Source organism: Hesperophylax consimilis, chromosome 15 (genome assembly GCF_061612785.1).
Source record: "Hesperophylax consimilis isolate HC1 chromosome 15, BYU_Hcon_1.0, whole genome shotgun sequence".
Taxonomy (NCBI): Eukaryota; Metazoa; Arthropoda; class Insecta; order Trichoptera; family Limnephilidae; genus Hesperophylax; species Hesperophylax consimilis.
Window position 1 is genome coordinate 12585421 of NC_142850.1, and position 27579 is coordinate 12612999.

The following is a 27579-nucleotide window of genomic DNA, read 5'->3' on the forward strand; positions in this document are numbered from 1 at the left end:
TCTCCTCGGTGGCCCAAAATTTATTTATTTATGTCTATTCTTGAATACACATTTTACAAATGATTACAGTGGTTTATATTGTAGTACAGAGAAAAAATTCAGAAAAAAGGTATAAAAAATAAAGAACATAGGTTGATATAGGTAAAACTATGTGTGGGTTATATTGTATGTTACGTGAACACCTCACTAGTAGAACCTGTGCTGAGGTGTTAACGTGTTTGTGATTAAGTGTGACAGGTATTTTTTAATTTTATTTTATTTGGAAAACCAACAGTTATAATAATTACAAAGTATGGTGTATTAAGTGTTAATTATTTAACCAATAATAGGTTTTCACTTAAGTATTTTAATTATTTAGTAAATATATAATATTTATGTATGAAAAAAAGTTACATTAGCCTATAGGGATGGGATGGGGAAGGGAGGGGTATGGGATGGATCTAGTCTGTGTAATGTGTAGCATGTACGTAATAAAAATAAAAATGATAATATAATTAATTATTGATTTTAGGTTTGAAATTGTGGGGTGCTGAGTTAAATAAGTCTAATTCACTGTATGAAGTATTAAAATTGTATGAAGCACGGTGAATAAAAGCATTTTGTTTTGAGTTCGTGTTACATTGAGGGATGTTTAATGTGTGATTTTGTCTGGTTTGTCTGATGGGTACTCTTAATTGAATTCTTTCTAGTAATTCCGGGCAATCTATCACAGAGGTGGCAATTTTTTGTAAAAATAGTACGTCTGCGGAGTTTCTACGACTTTCCAGTGACGAAATCCTGAAAAACGCTGCTGACTCCTCGTGACTCAGATGAGGACGATAGGCCCGAAAATCAAGGTATCGTAGAAAACGATGTTGCACTTTCTCAATCCTTTCTATGTGTGACTTATACATGGGATTCCAGACTTGAGAGCCGTACTCCAGAGAACTGCGTACATACGCAAAGTACAGCATTTTTATGGTATTTACTTTTTTAAAATTTTTTCAGGTTCTGAGTACAAAGCCAAGTACCTTGGATGCTTTTGCAACCATGGATTCGATATGGCGCTCAAAAAGTAATTTCGGATCTAACACTACTCCCAGATCCTTAGCCTCACTAGTCATTTAGCTCAGTATTGTGCCGTTAAGGGAGTAATTAAAAGAAATGGGATTTTTATTTCGGGTGAAGCTGATGGTGCCACATTTTTTAACATTTATTTGCAGGTTGTGTTCTGCACAATAAATTGTTATGAAAATAACATACGATTTTCACTCTAAGTAAGAACCTGTCAAATCTGTGATTTATCTTGTCTATTGTTTATGCTCTGGCAACTTAGAACTTTAACAGGAAGTGAGAAAAAATTCAAGATGGCTTGACTTCCCGGCCGGGCACAGGAGAGACAGGCTGTCCGGTCGGGGGGTCAATTATTTTTCTGTAGGTCGGAGGATCTAATCGAAAGTTATTTCATGGATTTGTGATTAATACCGAAATGTTCAGTTTGTGCTTCAAGCTTAGAAGTCTAGTAATATTTCCCGCGAGTGGAATTCGCCCCGAATGGCGTGAATAATGATAACGTTTTTCACCATGTGTGGCCTTGGGGGTAATCAGAGTTTATCCAAGCGATCGGTGATTATTTCTGCCGATAAACTGTTTTCGCCGAGTGCATTTTGATTCGGAGCATTTTTAAATCGGACCTCACATCTGATGCCGTCGTCTACTACCTACATGGCTGAACCTCACATCTGATGCCGTCGTCTACTACCTACATGGCTGAACCTCACATCTGATGCCGTCGTCTACTACCTACATGGCCGGACCTCACGAGGCCGTTGGCCAGCCACATCTTGATGCTGCCGTCTACTCCTCTTGGCTGGACCTCACTGGGCCGTTGGCCAGCCACATCTTGAAGCTGTCGTCCACTCCTCTTGGCTGGTACTCACTGGGCCGATACCAGTCACATCTGAAGCCGTCGTCCTCTAGCTACATGGCTGATTCATCTACTCCGCCATTCGCGGCACTCAGTGTTCGTTCCTCATAACTAAATACGTTCTTATTATTTTAGACAGGGTAGATAGATTCTACGTTCTGGTCGATGGGGGTAAGTTTTCACCTTTTTTGTATTTCTCTGTGAAATTTATCAAATATAATTTGTTACGGCCAGTCCAAAGTTTATCCAGATTACTTTCATTCTACAACCTTGCAACTTCCTTTCGAACGTCATGCATCTATTATATAATTCTCCCGCCCTGTATGTAAATTAAAACATAACATGGCTTATTCATAACATGGCGCATCAACGTGGTTGGTTCGTATTTGTTCTTATTATTTGATTTTGAGTCGAAGTTGCAAGCATTTTAGTAATCATGTGTATTTGTTTTGTTTCGACGTGTCTCACATAAAACATAACCTATAAATGTTATTAGGTACATAAATGTCAGTCAACAGTGCGAACTTATTAAAGTGCCATCAGTGCAACCAACATAAATAACGATTTGTACGCATTATTATAATTTATTTTTATTTTACGGGCAATATTATTTTATTTTACGGGCAACACAATACTATGTGTCAACTTGACAGCTAGGAATGTCAAGCGTAAACAAACATCGCGATTTTGACAACAACTGTCAAAATAATAATACACTTTGAAAGTTTCGATAATTATGTTATGCAACCAATACTATACAGTGCTTATAAGTGCATTTAATTATATATTTGCCTCGCGGGAGTACAATATATTCATAGCTATCGTCATTAGCTAATTTATAATCATTTTGTATTCAATACTTGCGGTTTTATAATTAAACTTTTCAAGATGTCGACCTTAATAGATAACATCAATGGTAAAACGAAGGAGGAATTGTCTTCGGACCTTTTATCCAGAAATATTACACCGGACAGTACATTAGAGGAAATGCGAACTCAGGCCAGAAGGCATAACAAAAATATTAAGATTTCAAGAGTTTTAGAGCATCACGAGGGGAATGTTAACCCAGACAATGACAACGAATTTGGGACAAATTACATAAAATATACTAAAGTAATATATAACGAATCACATCCTTCCTCTTCTTCATCCTTAAGTACTATTAATGATTGGAAGATTAAATTTGATGGAAATAGTTGCGTAAGGGACTTTATAATTCAAATAGAAGAAAAATGTAGAACTAGGAACGTCAGTCATGTTGACTTAGTAAGATGTTTTCCTGATATTTTAGAGGGTTTGGCCTTATTATGGTTTAGGTCCATCTATACTCCCGAATTAACTTGGATTGAATTATCTACATTACTTATAAAACAATTCGAAACAAATATTAAACAAATAGAATTAAAGTCACAACTTTTCTCTATGAAACAACCTGCCGGTATGTCTGCTTTCGAATTTACGTTGAGAATGCAGAAGCATAACAACATGCTTGATGCCAAATTACCTACCTCTGAACTATTACAATTATGTATGACGGCATTATTACCTACTTATATCAACCTTCTTGCGTCTCGGGACTTCAATTCTTTTTCAGAATTAACCGAAGCTACAAATAAGTTGGAGTCTTATTCAACGTCTAATTTATGGGAAAATAAATCTTCTTCTTCTTTTTATAATACTCAACTTAAAGATAATACAAAAAATTATTATACCAATTCACGGGGTAATAATAATTTCAGTTTCAATCATAACCCTTCTTATCGTGGTACCCACACTAATCGTTCAACGGATTATAATTATAAACAAAATAATAATAATAATAATAAACAATATAATGCCAATTATTCTAATAACAATAATAATTCTCGGGTTTTTTATAACCATCATTCGAAAAAACCAACTTCCAATGACAATAGAGAAAAGGAGATGTGTCATACTGAATCAAATTCCTCAGGGAACAATATTTATTGTTCTTTTTGTAAATTAAGGGGGCATCTACTATCGGAATGTAGGAAGAAGAGTCACAACAACTCTAAACCTAGGGTTGCTTCTTTAAAATATAGAGAATCAAAAAACTAAATGTGAGTCGCTCTGTTCACGCGCCTTCCTTTGCGCAGAGGAAATGCGAGTGGCAGAGTTGGCTCCGTTTGGTTAGACAGTTTCTTTCGGGCTCGAGTTCTGAGGTGGAGGTACCGCCGCCGAAGGATTCCGAGCTTGAAAGGGATAATCGACCTTTTGCGGATATCTTTATTGGAAATAATTTTTATAAAGCACTACTTGACAGTGGTTCTTCAATCTCCTGTTTAGGAGGAGATATTCATTTAGTTTTCTTAAAATTAGGTTATAAATTAGTTAATATTGATTTCAATATTTCTACAGCTGATGGAACAAATCAGCGTGTTTTAGGTACAATGACATTGCCAGTTACGTACAAGTCTATAACACATAATGTACTTTTCTACGTCGTCCCTTCTTTATCTCCTAATTTTATTTTAGGAGTAAATTTTTGGAAAGTGTTTCAAGTCGCGCCGGAACTCTTTCCGAAAGAACCCAATCCTCAACGAACGGGTCATATCAATGAGTTGAGAGCTATTCAGCCAGCCTCTTCCTTATCCAAGGAGGAAAATAAAACTCTTACCAAAATTATTAAGAAATTTGAATCCATTTCTTTTGAAAAGAAAGGTTTAGGGTTAACACACTTAGTCAAACATAAAATTATTACTACGGGTCCTCCGGTTAAACAACGATATTACCCTCTTTCTCCTGCTAGACAGAAACAATTAGATAATGAAGTAGATGAAATGCTCAAATTAGGAGTCATCCGTCCTTCACGCTCACCTTGGTCTAGCCCAGTATTAATAGTCACAAAGAAAGATGGAACGGGTCGTTTTTGCCTCGATTCCAGAAGGATCAATAATCTTACAATTAGGGACAGTTATCCATTACCGTATATCTCTCGCATACTGGACAAGCTTGGTGGAGCCAGATATATCAGCTCAATAGATTTGTCAAAGGCTTTTTGGCAGATCGCCCTAGACAAAGATTCGTGTGAAAAGACAGCTTTTGTCGTGCCCGGTCGCGGTTTGTTCGAATTCACTCGGATGCCTTTCGGGTAAAAAACGCTCCGAGTGAACTCCAAAGACTAGCAGACGCTCTGTTTGGACCAGAGTTCGATGAGAACGCATTTTGTTATTTGGATGACCTAATCTTAGTGTCTGAAGATTTAGAATCTCATTTTAAACTGTTAATTAAAGTTTTTGAACGGTTAAGAGATGCGGGTCTCACGATTAATTTAAAAAAATGTGAATTCTGTAAGTCAGAACTTAAATACTTGGGATATATGGTGGATTCCAAAGGTCTTCGCACCGACCCAATTAAGATAGAAAGTATAAAAAATTTTCCAATTCCTAAAAATGCTAAAGGAATAAGAGCTTTTCTCGGGCTATGTGGTTATTTTAGACGTTTCATAAAAGGATTCTCTAGTATAGCTGCTCCCCTGTCAAAACTTACTGGATCAAAAAAAGGAATAAGTTTATTTAAATGGTCGAAAGAAGCTGAAACAGCGTTTAATAAATTAAAGGAAGCACTTACGACTGCTCCTGTCCTTAGTTGTCCAGACTTTACTAAGCCTTTTGCTATTCATTGTGACGCAAGCTCTGTGGGTATAGGTGGCGTCCTTATACAATCAATTGAAGGGATAGAACACCCTATCGCTTATTATTCTAGGTGCCTTAATACACATGAACGTAATTACGGTATCACAGAGCGTGAACTGTTAGCAGTATTAGACTCGGTCACACATTTTAGACCATATATAGAAGGGGCACATTTTTCTGTTATCACTGACCACTCTAGTTTAAAATGGTTAGGATCTTTATCGAACCCTAGTGGACGTCTTGCACGTTGGAGTTCTCGCTTATCTCAATTCTCCTTCGATGTTATACATCGTAAAGGCACACAACACATCGTCCCGGACGTACTTTCGAGAATGGACCAAGCTACAATAGCAGTCATTGAATCTAATTTGTCCACCGATAAGTGGTATAAAGATATCTGGAGAGGCTGCAAAGAATGTCCTCAGCGTTTTCAAAACTTTCAGATACGTGAAAATGAATTGTTTCGTCACACAAAAACCCGTTTACCTCTGTGTGAAGATACTTCTTGGAAAAAAGTAGTCCCTCTGGAAAACAGAAGGGAAATTTTGTCAGACTCACATGAATCCTCTCGTGCTTGTCACCCAGGAGTCTTTAAGACTTATAAAAAATTACAACTCCGTTATTTCTGGCCAAATATGTACAAAGAGGTGAAACAATTCGTAAATCAATGTGCCGTCTGTAAAGCACACAAAATTAGTACAGCCCCGCCTAATGGAATTTCTTCAAATTATAAAAAAGTTACGAGACCTATGCAGATGTTATCAGTGGATCTAGTAGGCCCTCTGCCTAGAAGTTATTCAGGTTTTACAGTTATATTATCATGCGTGGATGTTTTCTCTAAATATACCTGGTTATTCCCGCTACGCCAAGGAACCGCGAGAAGTATTATTAAAAATTTAGAGGAAAATATTTTCCTTGTACACGGAGTACCGCGTACCATTGTATGTGATAATGGGAGACAGTTCATTTCAAAAGAATTTAAAGAACTATTACAAAGTTACAATATAAGCCCTCCATTTTACAATTCACTGTACACACCTCAGAACAATGTTGTTGAAAGGTATAATCAAACCTTAGGCACGGCACTATCAATATTAGTGGAATCAGATCATCGAAATTGGTCCAAATTTCTCCCACAAATTCAATCGGCAATGAATAATACCGTAAATTGTACCACAGGATTTACTCCTTTCTTTGTTATGCACGGTAGAGAACAAATATTAGATGGGGATCTCCACCGTAATCCATTAGCAGATGAAGTATCCAGTCCGCAAGATTCCTCTCATCTCAAAATTTACACTGACAGATTAAATGGACTGTCCACAATTTATGAACAAGTCTCAAACGCTCTTTTTGCAGCATTTAAAAAAGGCGCTAATCACTACAATTTACGGAGAAGAAACGTTACCTTTCAGGTCGGAGACGTAGTCTGGAGAAGAAACTTTGTATTATCCAATGCTTTGAACTATTTTTCACAAAAATTGGCACCTCGTTTTGTTCAAAATATTGTTGTTAAAAAAAAATCAGACCTAGTCTATACACTGGCTGATTTAAATGGTAAGGAAACTGGTGACTTTCATGTAAAAGATATAGTAAAATCAGATAACATACCAGTTTAGTCTTCTACCATAAAGTATCGTGTGGAGACTGGCCATCTTTACAGGTGCTATCTTTAAATAAATCTTCTGAATACTGCTCATTTCAGTTCGGCCTGATCATCCGGATTGCTATGACCAGTATTTGTTAATAAATATACATATTTTTAAGTTCGTCCTTCACGGAAAATTAATTTTACTCCAGTTGATTACTCGAGTATAATTTCTCATTAAAATAATAAGTTAAAATTTGGTAGATTATAAAATATATATACAAATGTGAGATGCTTCGAAACACAAATACATACATATTTCTGGTCACGATCAGTTCAACTTAGCTCATATTTATTTTTAAGTTTATTTTTATGTCAACTTGGATTATACGACGATATGAACCCGCATATCCTCTTGTATTCTAAGCTTAATATCATATGAACTGTGTTCATATACCTTTATATTGTATTACTTTAAGTAAAAACATATGGAATTATTCGCCCAGTATTTCAAGATGTTCCGAGTTTAAATATATTGTGCTTGCATAGGTCTCATTGCCCATTTGTCTATGTAAGTATCTTTACTATTACAAAAAATTCTTGTTAAGTTTCTATAAACAAGTTACTACTGAACTAATATTAATAAATTTATATAATATTAAAACTTCATCATTTGAAAAATGTAAATCAATCCTAAAAATAAATTAGTGATTGATTGGTTCCTGTGAGAACCTCGGTAATTAGTTACACTAATACTACAATTTACAAATTGAACCCTCGGGGACAAAAGACGAATACTTAATTGATTGGCACCATTTTTAACGATGGTTGTAGACTATTTATAGCACCATTTATTTACGATGGTCGCTAACAATTCTATTGGCACCATTTTTAACGATGGTTGTTTACTAAATAATGTGGCATCATTTTGCGATGATTGTAAGACTATTCATAACACCATTCATTTACAATGGTTGGTTATATCCTGTATTTCATATACCAATGGTAAAATAAACTTATATATTGTTTTCTATTGTATAACTGTCAGAAAAACTAAACCCACGAGACCAGTTTAGGGAGTTAGATAGGAATACTCTTCTATAGAGGAACTCTTCTTTTCCAAAATTGATTTAGAATCAGTGATAAAGTGCAGATGGTACACCATCTACGAGTGTAGCCTACTTTGGCTTATTTAAAAAAGTGAATCTGAACAGTGATGCTTTGTGCATATTTAATGTTTTGATGTATATTGATATCATGCTTTAGTGATAATATTTGTATACTAATTTTAAGTTCTATTCTGTTATAGATGCTACGTCTACGGTAGTCCCAGACGAGAGTCAGAATACATCACCCAGCGTCGTACATGCTGCGGGTGATTACGGGCCCCGTCCACGTATCTTCTTACTGCTAATTGTGTACAATTTAAGTTCTTTATTTCTAAGTTCTGATTTTGTTATATCTAATACTCTGAACTTCAATTGGATGCGCCGCAGACTCATCCATCATGTCTTACGCATGATGGGCGCGACTGATTTTGTGGCACACCCTTTTGCAAGCATACTATTACTTTTAGTACATTTCTGCTATATAACTCGTTTTTTTATGTTATTATATCATGTATGTTTTAGGAACCCATCAGACCAAGTTAGGGTATCTCTTAGCTCAGGCTTTTATTTTGTTCTCCTTGTGTTTGAGGGCAAACACGTTGGGGGCGACCGGGGTAATGTTATGAAAATAACATACGATTTTCACTCTAAGTAAGAACCTGTCAAATCTGTGATTTATCTTGTCTATTGTTTATGCTCTGGCAACTTAGAACTTTAACAGGAAGTGAGAAAAAATTCAAGATGGCTTGACTTCCCGGCCGGGCACAGGAGAGACAGGCTGTCCGGTCGGGGGGTCAATTATTTTTCTGTAGGTCGGAGGATCTAATCGAAAGTTATTTCATGGATTTGTGATTAATACCGAAATGTTCAGTTTGTGCTTCAAGCTTAGAAGTCTAGTAATATTTCCCGCGAGTGGAATTCGCCCCGAATGGCGTGAATAATGATAACGTTTTTCACCATGTGTGGCCTTGGGGGTAATCAGAGTTTATCCAAGCGATCGGTGATTATTTCTGCCGATAAACTGTTTTCGCCGAGTGCATTTTGATTCGGAGCATTTTTAAATCGGACCTCACATCTGATGCCGTCGTCTACTACCTACATGGCTGAACCTCACATCTGATGCCGTCGTCTACTACCTACATGGCTGAACCTCACATCTGATGCCGTCGTCTACTACCTACATGGCCGGACCTCACGAGGCCGTTGGCCAGCCACATCTTGATGCTGCCGTCTACTCCTCTTGGCTGGACCTCACTGGGCCGTTGGCCAGCCACATCTTGAAGCTGTCGTCCACTCCTCTTGGCTGGTACTCACTGGGCCGATACCAGTCACATCTGAAGCCGTCGTCCTCTAGCTACATGGCTGATTCATCTACTCCGCCATTCGCGGCACTCAGTGTTCGTTCCTCATAACTAAATACGTTCTTATTATTTTAGACAGGGTAGATAGATTCTACGTTCTGGTCGATGGGGGTAAGTTTTCACCTTTTTTGTATTTCTCTGTGAAATTTATCAAATATAATTTGTTACGGCCAGTCCAAAGTTTATCCAGATTACTTTCATTCTACAACCTTGCAACTTCCTTTCAAACATCATGTAGATGGGATATATTTTTCCCCGCCCTGAATGGAGAATTATGCTCTACCGTCGGTAGGTCGGTTTGGCGAGCTCTTTTCCAGTTCAACCACTGGAAGGGACTCTGGCGCGTTGGCCTTCAAAGACCAACAAAGTCAAACTTGGCCACCCACTATTCTATCATATTAACAGTCAATAATGTACTTAGAAAAACCACACACAATAACAGCCTATTAACACATCTATGGGCTAAGTAAGTATCATAACTTTGTGTCAAATACTTATTCATAACAGAGATTTAGGCGATTTAGATCTTCTTGCACGCGGGTACACTCATTGATACACGTGACAGGGGAGAATATTTTCATGTCATCTGCGTATAATAAAGTTCTGGAGTGGTGAAAACATTTCCCAATGTCATTAATATATATATTAAAGAGTAATGGTCCCAATAATGACCCCTGGGGTACTCCCGACGGCACGGTTTCCCAGTTCGATTTATAGCCACCGACGACTACTGCTTGGCTAAGGTTTGCAATATAGGACGAGAGCCATCTGAGGAGGTCTCCGTGTACACCGATTTGTAAAAGTTTTCTCAGCAAGATATCATGAATAACTAAATCAAAAGCTTTACTGTAATCTGTATATATTGCATCTACCTGTATACGCTGATCCATATTATCTTGTAAGAATTCGGTGAATGCCGTTAAGTTAGTGGTTGTAGATTTCCCCCTCATGTTGGTTATTATTGAGTGACGATCTCAAGGCCGAAAACATCTGGTCATACACATTTTTTTCGAAAACCTTACTAAAGATGCAGAGCTTTGAAATTGGCCTATAATTTTCGACGTTAGATTTTTGGCCATTTTTGAAGATGGGAGTTACAAATGCCGTTTTCCAGGTGTTTGGGACTATTCCCTCTTTAGTGGAGCGACTAAAAATTATGGATAGCGGTTTAGATAGGCTGCGGGCACATTTGTTTATGAAGAAAGGGGGAATTTTATCTGGGCCTGCGCCTTTTTTGAGATCTAAATCTTCAAGGTGTTTCTGTATATGATGCTGGTCGACTTCAATATTATTAATGCTAGCAACACAGAGCTCTTTGCGGTTGTCCGGTAGGATCTGGATGTTTCGAGCATTATTGTTGTAGACAGAGATGAAATATTTAGAGAACAAGTTACAGATGTCAGACCCATTTTCAGCTTTTTCGTCTTTAAATGTCATAGTGTTCGGAACACTGTGGGATTTGGAGTTGGATTTTATGTAATTCCAAACTTTTTTTGGGTCGGAGGATATATCATGTTAGATTTTTAATAAGTAAATATTGTGGCATTCCCAATTAAGTTTTTTGTGGCGTGATCTTAGTAAAGAGAAAGTGGCGTAGTCAGATGGGTTTTTGTATATCTTAAACTTTTTAAAGTATTTGTATTTTTCTGATGTCAGTTTAATGAGGGCCGAATTATACCATGGCGGGTATTTAGAATTCCTACATAGTTTATATTGTTGTATTAGTATTTATGTGTTGTAGTAGAAAGTTAATTTTTTTTTTCACAGACATATATTGAAACATGAAAACACACATTTATATGTGAGTGTATGTATTTTTGGATAATTCTTGAAGAACGTGTATAATATTTAATTTTACTTATGTTTGGTTTGGAATTATAATATTTTGAATAAAGTGAATATCTTGATTTTTTATCCAGGCTACGATAGGTTTTTTGAGAAAGTTTGTAGATGTATTTGTAGTCATTAATTGTTTCAAAGTAATGGGCACACTGCTAAAAATTTTGGTTGCGTAGTATTGAAAGTGTCTTTGTCCGTGTGTGGTGTGTGTTACCGGAATGTTCAGTGTTTTATTTGTTGACGACCTGGTTTTTATTATGGCTTTTGGTTGATTTGTAATATGAAGATTATTATGGATGAGATAAAGGAGAGCAGTTTTGGCGTAAAGTTGTCTTATTGACATGACATCTAGTGTTTTGAAGATTTTATTTGAGTCTGTGTAGAATGGTACTTACAGTATGAGTTTTATTATTACCTTTTGAACTTTTTGAATTGGGTCAATTGTTGTGTTTTTAGCGCTTCCACAAGCTAATATTCCATAAGTGGCAATGGATTGACACAGTGCAAAATATATTGATCGGAGTATTGTTAATGGAAAAATGTTTTTAATGGATTTTATTAGGTGCAAGACTCGTTTTAGTTTATTAGTGATGAAATTAATGTGTTCAGTCCATTGTAAGTGTGTATCAATAATAACTCCTAGGTATTTTATTTGTTTTACCCTTTCGATGTGTTTGCATTGGCAATAGGATGATGTTTGTTTACAGTCATACAAAAAAAGTTCAAGTTAGAAGGAGGTTGACCTCTTTGTGTAATACTCTGTGTGTTGTATTTTGTTTTGACTGTGTTAACGGTAAAATAAAATACATCGATATTGGAAGAAATTTGGTTCAGTAGCAATATACTCCTACTGGTCCTACAGGCAGAAATATGAAATAATCGATGATCTATGACGCTGTCTTGGATGGTCATCTGGAACGTTCAGCTATTTTGGAAACTCGCGCGCTCCAAAATAGTTAAGTGCTCAGCAGACTGAATAAGTGCGTGATGGCATAACCCTCTCTTCTGAGCTGCAGGGAGATAAATCTCACAAAGCCACTCGAGCGATTGGTGTCAAATATATATATACATTTACCATATTATTTAATTAATACCATTCTTCAAAATATTAATATTTAAAAATATGAAATTGCTAACTGAGGTTTAAAGCCAATGAATCCACCTAGATTTCACCGTTTATCCCATATTTTTAGATTCTATAAATTTTTCACATTATGGCGAGTGATCGCTCGAAAGGTTTTGGAAACAAAAATCGCTCCAGTGGGTAGACCATGACTTTTGTCTTTTTTACAGGTTTTAATGAATAAAACTGTAGATTTGAATAAAAAACATAGCTGCTACACTGCCACACCGGCATACTCTTCTTCCTCAGAGTCAAAAATTTAATTTACGTTTTTTACTCCAAATAATGTCAGGAATCGGTTAAAGTCAGTCAAGTATACATGGTGTCCAATAAACTGCCAATCAAACCAAGTGTGGTGGACAGGGAAGGTTATTTGTAATAAAAATAAACACATATGTTATAATCCAATGCTTAACTCTACATCAATTTTTGTATTAAAATAATCTCAATACGCCATATGAAAATTACCATACTAAGTTGAAAAACCACTAAAAAGTAAGTACTATAGTAAGTTGAAAAACTACTAAAAAATAAGTACCGTAGGTTGAAAAACTACTAAAAAATAAGTACCATAGTTAGTTGAAAACTGCTAAAGAATAAGTACCGTAGTAAGTTGAAAAACTACTAAAAAATAAGTACCATAGTAAGTTGAAAACTACTAAAAAATAAGTACCGTAGTAAGTTGAAAAACTACTAAAAAATAAGTACCATGGTTAGTTGAAAACTACTAAAAAGTAAATACTATATTAAGTTGAAAACTACTAAAAAATAAGTACCGTAGTAAGTTGAAAAACAACTAAAAAATAAGTACCATAGTAAGTTGAAAACTACTAAAAAATAAGTACCATAGTAAGTTGAAAAACTACTAAAAAACTTCTGCAATTTACGCTAATTCCAGAAAGGCTCATTGGTAACTATCTAATAAATTATTGTAATTTTCGACATGAAAATCTTAAGATTGTATGAAGTATAATTTAATTTTTAACTATTTTTTAAAGTTTAAAGTTTATCAAACGTTAGGAGGCGGTGAACGTTTTTACAATAAAAAGGGAAAATTATTTGCAATCAAAATTACCGACTTTTTGGTGGTCCAATTCTTAACCCTTTAATAATGTAGTACAATAAAATAAAAATGGTAGTATGGGTATTTAACCCGTTTACCAAAGGTATTCTGTGTTTTGACTCTCAAGGTAAATAAGATTTTTAAATAGTTTATTATTAAGTACGATATTTTAAAGTACTAGAACAATAACAAACTTCGATTGTTCACATTTGATATCCTGAGATAAATAAATTGTCTTTTGAACGTTTACTAGATACTATGTGCGTTGAAGGTACCTACTATGAGTGGTTAAACAGGTAAAGGATATATCCTATAATTGAGTTTTTAATTTTTAAACGGTCCAACTTCTTTGTGCAATGTTCAAAATAGTTTAAAACATAAAAAAATCACAAAAAAAATCCAAATTATGTTGCAAAGTATATGGAATCAAATATGGAGGACGGACTAAGACATCCAAATTGATGGGCTTTTCATAACATAAAATCTGGGAATCATTTCGATGAGCTGGAGGTAAACCACCTCACCATACCGCAACAGGAGGGTTCGAGAATGTTTCGAGTAAACTACGAGACCTATAGTTCATAGACCGCCGAAGGGCGCACAGTAAAATAACTAGCCCCTGCGCAGAAAAATAAAGTTCGCCAAAGTAAGGCAACGATTTGCAGCCAGTCCATCGTTGAATATTTCTGCTTGGGATCTGAATGTTCGTTTTTAAACAAACCACATTGGAAATGAGTGGGGTGGATACATTATAACACATTTGCAATTAAATAGGGTAACAAATTATTCAATTAAACAAACAATTGGAAAACAAGTCCGAAGTTGTGTTTACCCGATTTAGGATTTGTACTAAAGGTTAAACGCAGGTGGGCTTAATTAAATAAATATATTAAAATACACTTTTTGCAAGTTAGGTTTTAAAATTACTAGAATAATTAACTAGTTAGATAAGTATTTTCGTTCGTGTAAAAACTCGCTTCTTTCAAATAAGGCATGTAAATACAATTTTCGATTGAGTCAGTGATAAAATATTACATTTTTATGCCTTTTTTGATAGAATAGAGTTTTTTTATGGACAAAACTATTTATTCGTATTCATATTGGGTTATTTATGGTGGAAAACAAATGATTCGTCTTTACTATTATGTAATTGTGTTACTATTGTGTATTATGTAATGTAACTGTTGTGTAATTGTAATTTGAAACCTGTTAGTTGGACTGGACAGTCAAAAGTCTTCCTTCCACATAAAGTAATGAATCATTAAAAAAAAGGGATTTTTTTGAAGGTCTGAATAGTGAGTGTTATTACAGTGGGAGTTGCCTGTATACATTTGATTTCATTTATAAAGAAATCGCAGAAAGATGACAGTCTCGCTAGCTCCCCGCTTCTCGAAAATCTGCGAAATATTATTTGGGAGAAAATGGATCTTACAGGACAAAGGTGAAGCACGAACTTGAAAACGCAATAGCTCATGACACCATTGCAAGGTGTATAGGCATCCATATAACATGAGATATTTTTGTTTGTTACATTTGTTCAATATAAAAAGCTTTGGTTAAGTTTGGTAGTGAAGAAATGAACATTTGAAGGAGTAATTATTAAGAAAAAACTTTGTTCGATTAATTTAATGTATATTTATTTAAATATTTTTTTTCGTTTTTTGGAATGATTTGGGTAAGAGTGCTATCTGCCACTAGATAATTAGTGGTAGTAGGCGGGGGCGGCGTATGCCACGGGGGCGGCGACCTTGACGGCTTGGGCGAGGGGCTCGCGACGGACGACTGCGTTGAAACCATTGTGGTCATCAGCGGTGTAGTCGACGGTCCTCTTGTATCCATCAGCATCAACCAGGGAGTAAGATCCCTTGACGACATCTCCGACACGAGATTCTGTCTGGCTCTTGGCGTCTCCGGAGATAGTGTCGGTGACATCGTAGGAGTAGGTGTACTGGGGGTTCGAGTCGTATTCGCTTTCAATTTTGGCGACCTTGGCGTAGGCGGGAGCAGCGGCGTAGACCTGAGGAGCGGCATAGGATACCACCTGGGGAGCGGCGTACTTGGCGACGGGAGTGGCGTAAGATACCAACTGGGGAGCGGCTACCTTAGCGTAGACCTGGGGGGCGGCATAGGATACGACCTGGGGGGCAGCAACCTTAGCGTAGACCTGAGGGGCGGCATAGGATACGACCTGGGGGGCGGCAACCTTAGCGTAGACCTGAGGGGCGGCGTAGGATACGACCTGGGGGGCGGCAACCTTAGCGTAGACCTGAGGGGTGGCGTATGATACGACCTGGGGAGCGGACACCTTAGCGTAAGCGGGAGCGGCAGCGTAGACCCGAGGAGCGGCGTAAGACACAACCTGGGGGCTGGCATACTTAGCGACGGGGGCGGCATAGGACACTACCTGGGGGGTGGCGTACTTGGCGTAGGCAACGGGAGCGGAGGCGTACACCTGAGGAGTGGCATACTGGGCCACGGGGGCGGCGGAGTAGACCTGGGGGGAGGCGTAGACCTGGGGGGCGGCGTACTTGGCGTAGGCCAAGGGGGCAGGGTAGGACAGGGCTGGCTCAGCGATGAGACCAGCGCGCGCTACTGCTACGACAGCAGCGAAAAAGAAGACCTTGAAAATAAAAATAATATTATTAATTGTTAGTTTAATCATAACTATTAATAAAGGTGCTCTAAGATTAAAGTAATTGATCAATTATAACACCTCAAATATTAAAAACAATAAATTATTCATGAAGTTCTGATTAAACTTGGATAAATTTTATTGGTATTTTATTGAGTTCAAAATTGTCAATAGTATTGACAATAATCAAGCGTATGTGCATTATATAGTAAATTTTCAGATACGTCTTTGATTATTTTAAAATTCATCACTAAAACTGTACCACCGGCCATTCACGTTTCTTTAAATCATGGAATTTAGTGTTAGGTTGTAAATTATTTATCTATTTTAAAACTTGGCACTAAACGGATTAGAAAATATCACAATTTATTACTAAAAATCACTCGAAATATTAATACCTTGAATGCCATTTTATTTGTTATATCTCGAACTAAGGCGAATACCTTATGATTATGCTATGATTTTGAGCTGAGTATTTATACTAATTTCAGCTACACAACCAATAGTTGATTATGTCCGCTATATTTGACATTGCCCGTGAAGGAGTACAGCCTCCTTGGTCAGTTCCGTTCAGGGCTGCCACCAGTAACGCGGATGTCAACGTAATAAGGCAAAAGCTATGGCGTAAGCAGAACGACTCGAGAATTCGCAAGGCAGCCAGATATTTTTTAATTTATGTAATAGGTATATTTTCTATTCAGTTTTCATATACATTAAGCAAGGATAATGCATATGAGAATATTTAATGGTATTTATATTGTGAAGTACGAGCTAGGAATGAACTATTTATATGCTCGTACATACAGTTTACAGGTAAATAAATGATTAAAGTGTTTTGAATATAAAACACGATAGTAGAGTGTAAAACTGTACGTAAATGGTTAAGTCTACACAGAGAAAAATGAGTGCTTATTTATTGAAAATATCTTCACATTTTCAGTCCTCCTGTTAAAAACGGGACTGTAAGCCGCTTCGCGAAAAGTATTGGTAAATTCGTAAAATAATCGAAACACGTGTTCATCCACCTTCGTTGTTCTTATTAATACATTAGGACGAAATGCAAGAATATTAATTTATATTAGTATAATTTTTAAAGGTTTCAATAAATTAACAGTATTTTTATCATGAAGTTTTCTCCGTTTAGCGTCGGAATGTTTTTTGAACACCTCACTAGAAGAATCGGAGCTGAGGTGTTCGCATGTTTTATATAGTGTTACTGTTTATTTTATTGTATGGTTAAAACACATCATAATACTATAAGATGATGTGCCATTACTGTTGCTAATACACAATAATACTTTATCTAAAACATGCGAACACCTCAGTACTCCTTTGTAAGGTATTCACAAAACATTACTACAACCATTTACATACAGTTACTGATTACTTTACACTCCAATACCATGTTTTATATCAGAACTTTTTTGTATTACTTGCACTCATAATTTGTTTACCTGTTAATTCTATGTACGAATATAAAAAATAAAAAAAATGCAATAATATTTTTTTAGTTATTAGAAAATATAAATAAAACTTTGAAGCAAATAGCACAGCCCTACCTGTGCTCGCATTCTAACGAATAGTTTCTTAATCTATGTTTTAAATCGTAGATAATTACGAATTTGCAAGGCGGTCCCTCCCGCGCACATCGATCGGGCGACCTTCGGAATTGGAGTTACCGTCTTACTCACCATGCCGTCACGTGGTCCAGCCGCTACCCGCAACCCACCACCCACCACCCACCTCCCACCATCCACCTCCCACCACCCACCTCCCACTCGGCTAATAGCCGCACTATTTGATTTTTGATCGATAGCAGACATCACAATGAAATTATGATTATTACAAATTTACTTCCGGGCTGTATCGTAATACTTTCAACTTAAATTATAATTGATAGATTTATTTTTAAATTTTTGACGAACTTTTCAATTGCATAGGCACTTATCTTAGGCGTGCCATGTTTTTTTATGTTTATACTTATCAAAAGAATTTTTACTGATTTCTAGACAAGAGCAGCAGTATTATGTTTTATTTATACAACGGTACTATGAATCAGGAGTTCCGAAAATATTGCAAGGCCGATCAAGTGTAATGAACAAGTTTAAGAAAGGTACGCTTAAATTAGACTTATTTATTTACTGTGTAAAAATAGTACACATTATATCAGTGTATTGCAAATGCGATATAGAAAATTAAAAAATATATACGGCTATATGTAGGACAATAAAAATTACATGTAGGTACATTTAGTTTAGTAAATAAAAAGGTTACTTCATGTGTGGAAAATATCCACATTTCCTAAGAGGCAGTTAATAAATCTAATAAGTTTTCTCAGAGGAACGTTAGTTCTGCACCTGGGAAGAATTAGAAGCCTGTGTTGGCGGTCTTGCGTGAAATTATCCGGGAATCCTACTTCAGACAGAATGACTGGTATTGATAATAAACCGTTCGGATACCTAAATACCATCAGCAGTAATGCAACATGCAAGGTTGGTCGACTTCTTTGAGTTTTGTATGACGAAATCCTTGTGGTAGATGTGCACTGAGTAGAGACATGAGCGTCAGGAGAATATACAAAGTGCAAGTGGATGAAAAAATTCGGTGTCCCCAGAAAGATTAGTTGGAATAACAAAATAGTATGTAAGAATAATAAATAATGCGGTTGGGTGTTAAGACTGAAATTTATGGCGTAATATTATCTCTGTCCCATCCATTCATATTGTTAATGGTTAATTGATAGATTTATAAATAAATAAATAAAGAAGCAGCCATATAAGTAGTTAGCTAAATAATCAATAATTGGGTATTTTCACAAACAATGAATACTGTTAAAAATGTATGAAAGATTTAAAATTTATTTTTCTGATTGTGATTATCATACTAAAAACATGTAATTTTAGTATTTTCATTCATAATTATTGATTTCAAAAACGATCCAAAACCGCACAATCCAAAACGGTTCCTACAGGCCACAACGTCATTGTGACATAGAAAACGCCTATGTTTGGTAAGACGGCTGTCACCAACGTCACTCGGCGTGACGTCAACTCCGCCGAATCTACGAATTAAGGCGATGCCATACGTAGTAATGCAAAATCATGTGTTTTTGGTTTGAACATTTTGTCGCCTAGAAATGTTTCAGATGCTTTAATTAAATACTGCGAGTAGAATACATCATGGCCTTTAAAATAATCGAACGTTTTTTAGATAAGTCTTTTTATAAGCCCAGAAAAAAATAATGTAAAGGCCTATGAAAACTGCTTTAAAGTACAAAATCTCTTACTTACGAACCCATTTTTGGTTATGATTTTATTGAATAATGTGGCAAATTAAGTTATTCATAAAATGATCGAAAAAAAAAATTTATGCCTGAACATCCACAAAATAAAATAAAAGGCACTTTTTGGCCATGTTTTTTTCTTGCATAAATCAAAACAGGCGGATGGTGTTAAGCTGGAATTTAAACCTTATGGCCATCTACGTAAGGGTTGTTATTGATAGCGGCTCAATTTAAAATATTAAACGACGTAGTGCATTGCCTTAACACAAACATGTCCGGAAATTGCACAAATTGTTGTAGAAAATTAAATCCCAAACATAAAATTTTTAAAAATTACCTTTATTATTGTAATTTTTAATTTAATTTCATCCCAGAATAAAAAAAAACAGTGAAAATACCCTGTTGTCGCAGTCACAAACTCAAGAAACCCCCACACACTCATCGACTGGCAAAAGCAAGTAAAATATAAATTTCATCAGTTTTTCCTATAGCAACGGCCTTCATAATTGGCAAAACTAAATCCAACTCATAGTGCATTGTAATATGACCCACATAAGTAAGGCAATAAAACTACTCTCGAAAGATTTAACCGATCGCATAAATTATTGTAGTAAAAGCACAATGCTCCTTTGGTGTGGCTCAAGTGATAGCCTCATTACATCAGACTTTGCAACTTCTACCCTCGCCTAGCCTTCGCGTCAAATGGAATAAGAATGATGTAATTCTATGCGACAAAACTCATATCTTATATTCAAAGTAATGGTATACTCGTAGATCTATGTTTTGATATTACTTGATGTAAATTAAAAGCGTTACAAATAATAATAATTCTTTATTCCAGGATGAGGGGAGGTGAGTGCAATCCCACACATCCCATAGAGGGTATAAGTACATGTAATGTTTACATAGGTATTTTATAAATAATTGTAAATATGAAACTAGAAAAAAAGTAAAAGATTAAAAATAAAAATTAAAATTAATATGAGATCAAAGCACAGGAATCCATCGGATCTAAATTGGGGGAGCAAGTATCTTTCTCCAATGGTCTTCAATGCTCGATCCTGAAGTCAGACGGGATTCTATGATGAGAATATTTCTGGAATGGTTTATCCTTCCCCTCAGTCCTGCAATCCTGGTTCTTAATAAAGCTTTAAATCCTGGAAATCGCCCTTCTGTAAACATTGAGGAGGCACTGCAGTGCCTGGGGAGTCCAAACATCAATCGGTATGCGTTATTGTTTTGCACCCGAAGCATTTCCATTGTTTTTTTTTTGAAATTTACAGGGTCGTGCAAAGGGCTATGAAGAGCTATAAAACTTCAACTCGTTTTCGAAATATAAGTGAAATATTTTGTTCATATCGTTTCCTTTTGGATGGGCGTTTATGAAGAAATTGCAGCAAATTTCTATAAATAACCGGTTTTCTTCCTAGTGACTAACTGGATTATTTCGTCCGGTGAAGACATTACTAAACAAAAACAAAATTATCTATATACGCAATGTCAAACAACAAAATGTTATTGAATAGTGACTTATTTAAAATTGTTGAGATGTACAAATTAATCACAAAAGTCATAAATTAATAAAAGCTATTTTTTAACACACGCATTTTAAAAAGAAAACTAAATATTAATTTATGATTAGAGTATTCTACATATTGTATTTATTCTAATGGATTTTATGCATATATAAGTATAATAAATGTTAAACCTGATATATAATGCTTTAATCGTGTACTTAACCCCTCCAGCGTGTGAGGGTCAAATATGACCGGGCGTCCAAATGTAATAAAAGTGTTTATATTTTTTTTCTATCATGCAGAAATACTTAAGAATTATTTCCAGTTAGCCTCAAATATTTATACTGAAAATAATAAAATCCTAAAAATAGTCAAAATAAAAAATTCACATTGGTTTAACTTTAAAAATTATTTCGTGTTTTTTATTATTTGAACGAGATAAAAGTGAATGTACAGTTTTTTTACAAATTCCCCAAACAAAACAAACGTATAATATCGAGTTCTCACAATTTTTCCATGATGGGAAAAAATTTTAAATAAAAATATGTTTAGCGTTTTTGACAAGATTTTTCAAGATTGGTATTAAAATTTTATTATTTAGAAATAGTAATGTTTATTTTAAATGCACACACCGGAAACATAATGTTATCGTCATTCTAAAACAGTATTTGTTTTTTACGGAAAATTAGAAAATAAGATGTATATAGCGCATTTGAAATAAACAGAAAAAAGTAAATGAACAAATATCATACGTGAGTTATTGTTGCTTGATTGTTAGCGTGACTTATATTATTACATCATAATTTTACCCTTCCTTTTCGAAGCATTGAAACATGCTTTATAATTTTCCCTAAAATTAGGAATTTTTGTAATTTTTTCTAATTTTCCTTATGTTCATAATAATAATTAACTTTTCATGTTGTTTTACATGTGGTATTAGAATTTAGGTACCATTGCATCAGCATTTTATTTCATCAGCATTCTACCAAGAAAAAATATAGCTCTTAAGTATAGAATATAATAATCAAATTCAAACCTAAACAAAACCTCTTAACAATAAATTATTTACATCAAACATGTCATTAAAAAATCTGAAATAGCTTCCAAATTATGTTCTTCGTAAATCAGTCGAATATAAGAGTGAAATTTCATCAGATTTTCAACCTTCTGCAGTATAAATGTTGTATAATGTTATTCAGTGTTGTTGCTGAAACTAGATCACATAATATCGGTCACACTGCCGGTCTTACAAACTCCTCGACTGAAGCATGCTGAACACGTAAATCTGGCATTTCCTTTGCAAATATTTAAATCAGAGCAGTATCCGACTACTTTCCGAATGCCATTATATAACATTCCGATCCGATGAACATCACGTCGAATGAATTCACACCTTATGCGTTAGTTTAAAAATAGACCTAACAAAGATTTAAAGCGGTCACAGTTTTGGCTCTTGGCCCAAATGTTTCAGGCTTAAAACCTGGCAAAGTGTATTTTTTTTCACTTATCTATAATTTAATACAGGAGGATACTTGTACCGCTGTATTATATTGAAGATGGCAGAACAGACGTTAAGACATAGGGTTCAGTGCTGCTAAACAACATATCTCTTGATATCTTCAACATGGTGACCGGATAAATCATTAAAATGATAATTCATCACATCTATAAAAAGTTATATAAAGTCATGGAAAGTGATGACACAAAAACTTTATTAACAGGGTTAAGTAGGTTAGGTTAGGTTTAAAAAAAATTTTCATCGTTTTTAGTGACTTCATATCACTTTTTAAAGGTGTGTTGAATTGTCGATGTGTTTATTTATCATGGAACCCTTCAACATAAACCTGAAGGTTGTAAGAGACATGCAAATAATGTCTTTTTATTCTTATCATGTTTTTTTATAAATTAGGCTTAACATTGTAAGCAACATATTTAAGATTTAATTGTATTTTTGTTGCAGTTTATAGTTAATATAAGCAGTCTGGGTGGATACAGTTAAGAAAAAAGTCTAGATCTTGAATCTAGTACATTCTGTACAAAGTTTCAATAATAAGAATGTTTAATTTCAACTTTTTTTCTATTTTCGCAAAGTGCTATCTATTGACAGTTTTTCCTTACCAGTTTTTATCCCAATCTTGCAGTTAACAAGCTTCCCATTCCGAAACTTCAATGTTAAATATTCAATGTTATTTTTCTATAGTCCTAAATTCTTTGAAATCAATTCATCACATCTAGAGTCATGTCAACTATAAATATATATAGTTAGGATATCTTACATTGTTATATTTCAAGTTAAATTATTTTTTAGAGATATAATATTAATAAAAAATAATTAAAAGAAAGAGATTTTTCAAGTTGCATAATTTATTTGTCTTAAATGAATAATTATTTAGTCGAAGTAATATTTATTCGTAAATGACGTCATCAAGATTGGAGGCAGTTGGTGCGGAGTAGGATAGAGGAGAAGAATAAGTCTTAGAAATGGGGGCACCGTAAGTCAGTGGGCCGGAGTGGGCGGGGGCGGATAAATTAGCTGCTGGAGCGGTGTAGTACTGGGCTTGAGCGTTGTAGTTCTGAGGAGTAGCAACCTTGGCAACGGTGACGGTGTAGGTTTGAGGGGCGGCGTAAGCCTGGGGAGCGGAGTAAGTTTCGGCAGCGTAAGCCTGAGGAGCGGAGTATGCCTGGGCGGCGTAAGCCTGGGGAGCGGAGTAAGCCTGAGAGGCGTAAGTCTGAGGAGCGGAGTAAGCTTGGGGGGCGGTGTAAGCTACTGGAGTGGCAACTTTGGCGATAGGGGCAGTATACGATACTTGAGGGTAAGCCACAGGGGCGGCAACCTGCTGCACTGGGATAGCGTATGTCTGAGGAGCAGCGAAAGCCTGAGGGACGGTGTAAGCCACGGGAGCGGCAATCTGGGGAACGGGAGCGGTATAGGCCACGGGAGCGGCAACCTGGGCAACAGGGGCGGAATAAACCACAGGGGCGGCAACTTTCACAAGAGGCTCCCGGCTGACAACTGCGTTGAATCCATTTTGGGGATCAGCGGTGTAATCGACAGTCCTCTTGAATCCATCAGCATCCACAAGGGAGTAAGATCCCTTCACGACATCTCCTATTCTAGACTCAGTCTGGCTCTTTGAATCTCCGGAAAGTGTGTCAGTAACATCGTAAGAGTAAGTATACTGAGGGTTTGGGTCGTATTCAGCATCTTTATCAACAACGGCGGTGGCAAAAGTCAGGGGTTGCGCAACCTGGGCAACTGGGGCGGCGTAGGCAAGAGGTGCGGCAACCTTATCGATGGGGGAAGCGTAAGCTACCGGCGTGGCGTAAGGGTCAGGGGCCACCAGGTTGGAGACGGGGGCGGCGTAAGCCAGGGGAGCGGCGTATCCCAGGGATGAGTACCCCAACCCGGGCTGGGAGATGAGCCCAGCGCGGGCTACCGCCACCACGGCGGCGAAGCAAAGCACCTAAAAAGGAACGATAGTGAATTATAACAATGATCTGAGCAGATATAAAAGAAGACATTTCATAAAATCTGGAGCGATGCGATAGTTACAAGAGACGGATTCTAATATGTTTTAATACTTTTCCTCAAAAAAAATTTACCTGTATTTTGCCTTACGTTATGTTAATGTTCATTTTAAATCAATGTTTTTTGTGGTACCTATTAATTTACGAAATGATTTTATAAAAAGATTTTTATGATTTTTAGATTGTAACGTTTTTAAACTATATTTGTTACACCTAATTTCCGATTTAATTTTTTAGCAATAAAGCTAAAATTAAGATCACTTAATTTTAGCTTTAAGGCGAAGCTTTATGTCAAATCACTATTTTGATTAATCTTTATAACGAATTGGTGTACATTTTAAAACATAAAAAATATGCTTTAGATAAATTGAAGGTTTTCCTATCGTTTCGTTTGAGTAGAATACAAATAAAAAAAATAAATTACTTCAGAAAATATATAAATGTAAAATATTAAAAAATATTTTTTTTTTCAATAGAAATGTATGAACGCAAAAAGAAAAAAACTTAAAAAAACATTATTATAGCTAAGATTATCTGTGACAGTTTCACTTGATTGATTTTTTTGTTTTCTTATAAAATTATTTACAAAATAAATAAAAACCAGTTTTGTGCTTGAAATCGAACGTTTCTAGACTTCGTTTGTCAAGCGATTTTAATGCCTATTACCTAAAATATAAGGTATACCAAGAATATACATATTATTCGCTTGTGGTTTCCTCTTAATAGATAATTTAATTTCTTTTAGTAGAAACTTCATTCAAATTTCGTCAATCATTTAACGGATTCTGTGCCTAAATTGTGACAATAGAAAAAATATGCTTTCAAATAAAGAAATTTTAATGGAAAGGATTAACAAAACTTATTTTTTCGATCATTCTAAAACCAAAAATAGTTTTTTTTTCATAATGGATTCCAAATATGATTTGGATTCATCCAGTTGTACTACGAATTTCCGGTCACTGTGTATAAATAAAACTTAACTACATAGTGTCTTCTTTACAATACCTTTTGATTTAACACGTAAAAGACAATAGATATAAAATAAGGACTAATACCTTTGTGTGTGCCTACCTTGAAAGCCATTTTGTTGTTTGTTGAGGAGAGGTGATTAACTTTTGTTAGAGTTCGGGTTAAAGTCGGCCTATTTATATGTTCCTGGTCAGCCACGTATTTCACCGAGAACTTGATCTTGTTCATAGCACTCGTAAGTATTTCATGGTGTGCACATTTTTTGCAGGATTCATTAGATAGAAATAGGGCTGCCAAAATAAAGTTAACGTAACTAAGACAATGAATAAGAAGAGATCGAAATATTAATTTGAGATCCAATCAGACAGGACAGATTCGGAAACATTATTAAAAAATGTAATCTGATAACTTATTAGGATTAGTTGTATCTTATCTTTGAATTTTTGTCTGTCAAAAAAAAATTCCACTTTTCTTCCTTAGGAATATAATTTAATAAAATGTATATTAAAAAAAATATTTTATTAGACGTATAATTCAACAAAAATTAATGAATTCTTAGAACAGTTACTGCCTAGTTAGAAACTAATGTTGACTGGGCCATAATGTAAAATGCACCTGTGTTGCAGCTTATTCTCGACGTACACACATGCACACATCCAATATTCATGTATAAACCATTTGGCCTAAAATTTTACTCATAATTTTTATTTATCAAATGTACAATAATAAATAAATTATCAAATATCCATAATGATAGCATATGTTTTTGTATTGAGCGTTCGAGCAACGCCAATGAATATAGTGTTTTAAAATTAATAGTCAACAAAATTAAATAATCTTTTAGGTGCAATGTAAATGAATTTGACTAATCTGACAGACCTCACTTTGACAGTTCAAAACTTAGCGATGTTCAATATGTGCATGGATATTCTGTTTATCTCTTTTTTTTGACCTGAAAATGATTTGAAAATCTCCCACTACCATCACATAACAAAAAGTGTTGCTTGTGTCATGATGAAAAACTTAGCCAGCCGAGGAATTGAACTCACGATGCCTGAGTGGGACCCAGATTTTATACCAGCTCAGCCACTGACCACAATATGGCTTAACTTTGTGCATATATGATGTATGAGATCAAAACTGTGCAAGCAGTCGCTCAGTTTTATTTTATAATTTATCAGCACAGAACAAGTAAGACAACGTATAATTATAAACTTAGAAGCTAATAGAAGGTAAATTCCGTATGTTTTTAATAATAAATTATTAAATTCCAATTATCTATTTGTAACAACCCTGCACAATATCATTTTTACAGCGTACTCGATTCTCGTTTTACTTCCAAAATGGTTGGAATGTTTTTTTTTACTTGTCTTTATTTAAAGTGATAGGCGGCTCTGACGCAAGGCGGAATTATTTTTAGTTTTACTTCCTCAAAGAAACAGGATTCAAGTAGGTACTAGTGATATGATTTACTTTTAATAAGTAATTGTCGTTGATTTTAAATCAGTAGGAGCCAGTGCTCGTTGACGTTTACATATAGTGTTGTTGTCACCAGAAGAGGTTGCTGTTCAGTGATTTTGTCGAAAATTTTGGAAGCATTTAAGAGCTATAACTTTTATATACTTTGGCATAATTATTACACATATGTATGCAATGTTTGTTTAATTCAGCCGAACCGAGCGGTGAGTGCAATAGTCTGTCTGCCATATAAGAGCATACATAATATAAATATTACAAGATATAAAACTGAATACAGCATATAAAATGCATACAAATTAACGAATTTTTAACACTTGTATTATTAAGTTGCTTGAGGGAAATTCTCCATCTGTAATGCAGGTTCGCGCCCTGCCACTGGGCGACAGCCTGCACGAGAGTGTTTTCCGACTGACGGCAACATGACGCTCACTTTTTTCTTGAGGGTCTTCGCTAATATTCCCGTCTCCCTCACTAAAATTTTGTCGAGGAATAATCGGGAAGCCGACTTAAAGGCGCGGACTTTGGG

The 27579-nt window shown here is 35.5% G+C and overlaps 1 protein-coding gene across 1 annotated transcript; it reads right to left on the reverse strand.

Annotated features, from left to right (window-relative positions):
* Positions 1-15243: 15243 nt before the first annotated feature.
* Positions 15244-25713, reverse strand: LOC149417309 (uncharacterized). The gene is made up of 4 exons (XM_089640574.1): positions 25677-25713; positions 23492-24541; positions 16676-16720; positions 15244-16265 (listed from the first exon to the last, which is right to left on the reverse strand). The coding sequence occupies exons 1-4, from the start codon at positions 25686-25688 to the stop codon at positions 15348-15350; spliced, it is 2025 nt and encodes a 674-aa protein (XP_089496700.1). The 5' UTR covers positions 25689-25713; the 3' UTR covers positions 15244-15347.
* Positions 25714-27579: the final 1866 nt, after the last annotated feature.

Excerpts from the sequence above, each read along its gene's own strand:
- LOC149417309 (XM_089640574.1), bottom strand. Across the intron at positions 16,721-23,491 it reads CCAATCTTGATGACGTCATT|GTATTCGCCTTAGTTCGAGA; the intron begins TACGAATAAATA and ends CATAATCATAAG. Across the intron at positions 16,266-16,675 it reads CAAATAAAATGGCATTCAAG|GTCTTCTTTTTCGCTGCTGT; the intron begins GTATTAATATTT and ends TTTATTTTCAAG.